At 41.0% G+C, this 6000-nt stretch overlaps 1 protein-coding gene across 1 annotated transcript in view; it reads right to left on the reverse strand.

Moving 5' to 3' along the window:
* RNF11 (ring finger protein 11) overlaps window positions 1-6000 on the reverse strand; it is a 38794-nt gene extending 32794 nt beyond the window's left edge. The window contains exon 1 of the mRNA XM_082834113.1: window positions 5413-6000. Coding sequence (XP_082690239.1) covers window positions 5413-5535 — 123 coding nt within the window. The 5' untranslated portion in view covers window positions 5536-6000. The remainder of the gene's footprint in view (window positions 1-5412) is intronic.

Here is a 6000-nt window from a genome sequence, read left to right on the forward strand (position 1 = left end):
TCAAGTATTTGAGTGCCTGCTATGTGAAAAGCACAGTTCTAGCAATGCAAAGATGAATCATCAGACTTGGATTCTAGTAGGGTACAGGCAACATTGTTATAAAGAATTAAAATCAAATAGGAAGGGTAAAGAAGTGTATAAAGAGGAGTAATTAAAATCAAATAGGAAGGGTAAAGAAGTGTATAAAGAGGAGTATTCTGGGCAACAGGAATAGAATGAGCAAAGGCAGAGGCTGGAAAGCAGAAGGCATATACAGAACATAGCAAACTTCAGTCTGACTAGAGTATAGGTTTTATATAAGACTACGAAAAGCTGGAAAAGTATAAAAGAAGCCAGATCATAACTCTGAATGCTAGGACAGATCTTCAGTGATGAGTCGGGAAGAATCATTAAGGATTAAGAGGCAAGGGAATCTGATTTGGATAGAATTTACTGAACAATAAATGGTTGGGGATGAAATGCATGGAAGAGGAGACATCAAATAGGTAATTGTGAGAGGTCATGAAGACCTCAGTTCCAGTGGTGACAGTGTAAGAGGGAGAAGGCAGAGTTCTAAGTTAGACACCGGGTGTCTACAATGTGTAAGGTACCATTCCACTCCACTGAGAAACTTTTAAAATCTTAACACATCATTCTCACTTTTAAGGAAACGGTAATCTGGAAAAATAATAAATGTTAAAGCACCGAGAGCTAATAAGATAATACATGATTTCCAGATAAATATTACAAACAGAAAATACTACACTTGAAGAAATCAGGAGAGGGGAAAAAAATGGTCAGTGGAGGATTTATTAAAGAGGTTGGAGTTGATCTGCACCTCAATGAAAAGGTAAAATTTCAACAGGGGAGGGATAAAATTTCACACAAAGGGAGTTTTTTTAAGTTAAATAATTTGTTTAATAAGAGCAAGATAGGTGAGATACACTGAGGTAATTTCCAACAAAATAGTAAACAAAACACTAATACATAAAAAAAAAAATTAACTACCTGAACTTAACTTCATAAAGATACCAGAAAAACAAGTTATTATTACTATTACAGCTCTGAATGCTTAAAAATGAGTATCTTCTTATATTCTAGATCTTTAAATGAGAGGGGTTACTTTTAATGAGTTCTATAGGAGAGACCAAGCCTTAAAAAAAAAGTAACCTTCAGTCAGTTTGAAATATCCAAAATGTTATGTTTTGTTATTTGTGAAAGAAGTTCCTCAAGACACAACATAATCTGATAAACTCTCTTCATATTTTACACGTGATATGAACCAGGATATGAACTCAGACCCATCTGACTCCAAAACCAGAGCTATACTTGCACTCAGCGCTGTATTACCAATAATTTTTCTTCTGATTTTAAAATCTCAAATGTATTAATCACAAAGTGCACAGCAGAAGGAAGAGATGAGTAAATCTCAAACTATATAACTACTGCAAAAGTGAGAGATACCACTTTATTTATATATGTATATATATATTCAGATTAAAGTACTGTAAAGTGCTTTTTTGTTGTCAATGAATATTAATTTAACAGAGTGCCACTCCCAAATTAGTCATGAGAAATGGGGGTTTTAGAGTGACTAGTTAGTGGTTTCTCAATCTGTTCACTTACACCTTTCAAAGCTGGGCTACCTACCTGGCCCTTTCCTCTTATCAACCTTCATTCCTCAGCCTTTCATGACTTATCCTCCCTCTCACAACCCTTCTAAGACTGCCCTTGATGGGCAGATTTCCTCTGTATTCTTTTTAAACATTCAGGAAGGAAAGAGTAGACGACGTGCCAAATTTGTTTTTTACCTTCTAATTCAAGAAAAGCTCTAACCTCTTCCCTCCAATTTCTTTAAGGACAAAGATTTAAGTTCTTTCTCACAAAATAAACATTTTGTTATAGAATATAAACAAGATGGAAAAAACCTATTTTATCAATAATTATTTTAAACCATTGCCTATATTTAATATTATTGGGATTTGATTTTTAGGATTGATTCCTTAAAAATGGTCCATTATAAAGGAAAAAGGCACTAGGAATGTGCATAATTCTTACAAAACATTCTACTGCACTTGCCTCAAAATAAATATATTAAATCATTTAAAAGAAATCCAGTCATTCAACCAACAACTGACTGCCTAATGTGTGCCAGGCACTATTTAGGCACTTGGGAAACAACAATTTTTTAAAAACTCCCCTTTCCTCAGGGAGTTTACCACCTAGCAGGAGGAGACAGATAATAAACAATAAATATAATAAGTAAAGACAATGTGTTAGAAAGTGATAAACGCTATGGAAAAAAATAGAACAAGGTAAGCGAGAATTCCCGGGTGCCAAGGCAAGTGCACTTTTAAATAGGGTGGTCAGAGAGGGTGTAAGAAGGTGTCATTTGACTAAAAACTTGAAGGTAAGGGAGTCAGCCATGATAATACCTGGGGGAAGAGTACTCAAGGCACAGAAAAAACCAGAGTAAAGGTCCTGGAGTATCCTAGAAACAAGGAGGCCAGAGGAAGCCAGCAAAGGGCAGAGTAGTAAGAGTTGTCATAAGAGCTCTGTATGGGAGCAGAGGGTATAGATCATGTAGGGTTTATGGGACACTAAGGAATTTGGCTTTTACTTTGAACGAAATGAGGATCCACAGAAAGTTGAGTAGAGTGTCATGATCTGTTTTACCATAATCACTCTGGATGATGGGTTAAGCATAGACTAAAGGGAGGGTAAGGGTGAAAGCAGAGAGACCAGTTAGGAGGCTACAAAAGAAACCCAGGAGAGAAATATGTACTTCCCATCAACTTTGACCACAGTAGTGCAGTGCTTACATTTAAGCATAAATAGATAAAATAAATCTCAGATCCTGTTAATAAGAAATAACTGGATGTTACAGAAGTTTTTTATATAGAGCTCTTGGCATATAGATACATTGTACATCTTTTCTTTTAACCATTCACTACAGAGAAATACCAAGTGTGTTCCTTTATAATCAGTTATTCCCTCCATGAATTTTTTAAAAATCCTACTGTAACTGAGACTATTCTTTAAGGAAATAAGCCAATATTTCTGTAGCTCTGTCAATTATACACTATTTTTGAAGAAAAAAATAAGTCACTTCCATCCACTGAAAATATAAATCATTTACCTTGGATTAGTGTTTCTCAGATCACCTGATTTACATTCCTAAAAACTTCAATTCCTTCAGGTAAGACAAATTTCTACAAAAGTTTCTCTTTTTATGCTTCTATCTTTAAAGAAATTACTTCTTTCAAATTGATGCCAAATTTGCATATCAGTATCTGGGTCGTTCATTTCAGGAAATGGCAACCACAAAAAACTCCCGCTGTCACAAACATGTTTCAAAAAACGTTCCTTCATGACACCAAAAAAACTCTCTTATCATCTTATCCTGCTGGAAAAGGCAAATACAATTCCCATAAATTCTAAAGAAGTTATTCTTAACACTGTATTTATCATAAGGATATAAGAGAAAGAGTGTAGAAAGTCAAAGTTATTTGACTTGCCTAGAAGGGGGCTAGGGAACATGGAAGGAGATTTTGAAATAAAAACTCATACTTCTAAAAGAATTTGCTTATGAAACTGAAATAAGCACACTGTCCTATAGCATTTATGAAGGAAACCAAGAGTGAAATATAAACTATTTACTTGCTTCAAAGACTCAGAAAAACATCTAGACTTAGCTTGGATTTTTTAAGACACTTCCCTTGTGACAATTCTTTGGAAGAAACGGGTGTGTAAATTTACAAAACTGAATTCAAATTCATTAATTCACTCAACATTTAAGTGCTTATGTGCCAGAAATTGCACTAAGCAAGGGGGACATAGTCCCTGTTCTCAAGGGCTTACAGTCTTCACTCACTCCAGTTACTAAGCATCTACTATGAGCCAGATGCGTATACAACAAACAGGAAACACAGGGTCCCTACCTGCATACAGCTTATACTGGAGAAGGAGGGAAATGCCTCAAGAATGAGACACACATCTAACTAAACAAGGATAACATTCAAGTGTTAAATGGGCTGCTTATGAAAGTGTGGACACTTCCTTCAGAGGGGACACAAAGAAGGAAGTAATGGATTCAGGGTGAGAGGGAGGGGAATGTAGGGACTTCAGATACAGTTGAGTCCTCAAAGAGGATTACGCTGTTCACCTGCTGACCTTGGGGGAAGGGCTCCAGAGGGGGCAAATGGAGCTAAGGCAGAGATGTGTAAACAGGCTGTTGTATTTGATAGGCCTGGAATATGAATGTGAAAGAGAAATCATGGAGACTTCTCTATGCCACAATTAAAAGACTGGACTTTATTGGCATATATGAAAGGCCCCTGAAGGGTTTTATCCAGAAAACCAGCATATGTGATCAGGTTTTTCTGGTGTGGTGAGACACTGATTTACATAGGAATGAGAAAAGAATAACACTAGATAATGATGTCACCACATGAAACAACAAAGGAGACTGCCCAGTTTGAAAATTAAACCCCATTCATGAAAAAAATTAAGCCACAACTATCCAAGACCTTCTGGGGAAAAAGTTTTTAATCAGCATCATTTAAAATTGAAACAGTAGAGGAAAGGTTTATATATATTACGGATTGTAACAGCTGCATATCTATTTTGAGTTTTCTAAAGCAGTCTTTAGCTCTTTATGAATTGTGTAAAGATATCTGGAGCTGCTGATTGCTGTACAAAAAGCAGTGAAGCTATTTAGAAGACAAGTCTTTGATACAAAGGGAGAACCACGAGTAACATAAGCTATTTCTCAGGTAAGGTTTGAAGGTTTCCAAAGTTCAAGATAAGCAAGTTCTCTTAAGTCAGCGTGTTTAAAAGGTGTGTCATAGGGGTGGAGCAAAAGGAGGGATTAAAAATTAATATAAACATATATAAAAACAAGTAACTCGATGTTGCTAGAACCAAAATCACTACTTGGAAATCTCCCAAGCAGAGGGAGAAATGAACGCCTACCAGATCCAATGAATACAGACAGACAGGAGGGAGGAGAGGATGATCACACTTGAAAGTATAAACGGGGGCGGGGGGGAGGGGGTAACGACCTATCCAGAACCCAAAATCCAGCTGGCGATGCGATGAGGAAATCACCTCCAAACCTCACAGTTCAGGCATAAAGGCAGGAAAATATCACTTCCAAACTCCATCATCTAACCACCAGCCACAGGCCAAGGGGATATCACACATACTCGAATCCCAGAACTCAAGGACAAGTACCATCCCCACGCAGTGCTTGAGGGGAGGTGAAGGATTCCCCCTATCCTGAGGGTGGGGAGCAATCACCCTCACATCCAGCCCTAAGGGGGTCAGTGCTCCTCAGGCCAGGGGCAGTGACAGCCCCGAAGATCCCACAATCTCAGCCAGAGCTGCCTCTACTCCTCGCACCCCCGTTGCCCAACACACACCCTCCCCTACCTGATATGGCGGCGGCGGCTCCTGATCCGGCTCCGTCCCCTCGCCAAAGCTAGCCCGGTCGGATTGAGACTCGTGAAGCAGGGAGATGTCATCCGAAGTGGGGGACTTCAGGCAGTTCCCCATCTTCCGGGGCTGGGGTGTGTGATCTAGGGGAGGAAGAAAGCAGTAGCGGGGTCGTTCGCACGCTCCGCCGTCAGCCTCGATCAGCGAGGTGGGGTCGGGCGGCAGGCCGGGGCTCAGGCGGCGACGGCTAACCCGCCCCCCGGCGCCGCCGAAGAGCCGCTCATGCCAGCCCCCGGGGTTGGGGGCTTAAGGCTGGGCCGCGGGTTCCCTGGGGTCGCGGCGGTAGCCTCCTACGAGGCGGCGGCGGCTGCGGCGGTGGGGGCGGGGGCGGGGAGACGAAACACTTCCCCACCCCGCCCCCCCGCGGGGCGGCGGCGGCCACGGAGCTGCTGGGCCTAATCCAGGTCAGGAGGGGGGGGCGCGGCCGTCGAGGCTCCCTCAGCTGCTGCCTCAGCTGCTGCTGCCCCCGCCGACGCCGGAGCTGCAGCCGCGGGCCTCATCCTACTCCGCCTGAAAGCGGCGGCG

The sequence above is a fragment of the Leucopleurus acutus genome (genome assembly GCF_964270905.1).
Source record: "Leucopleurus acutus genome assembly, chromosome: 2".
Taxonomy (NCBI): Eukaryota; Metazoa; Chordata; class Mammalia; order Artiodactyla; family Delphinidae; genus Leucopleurus; species Leucopleurus acutus.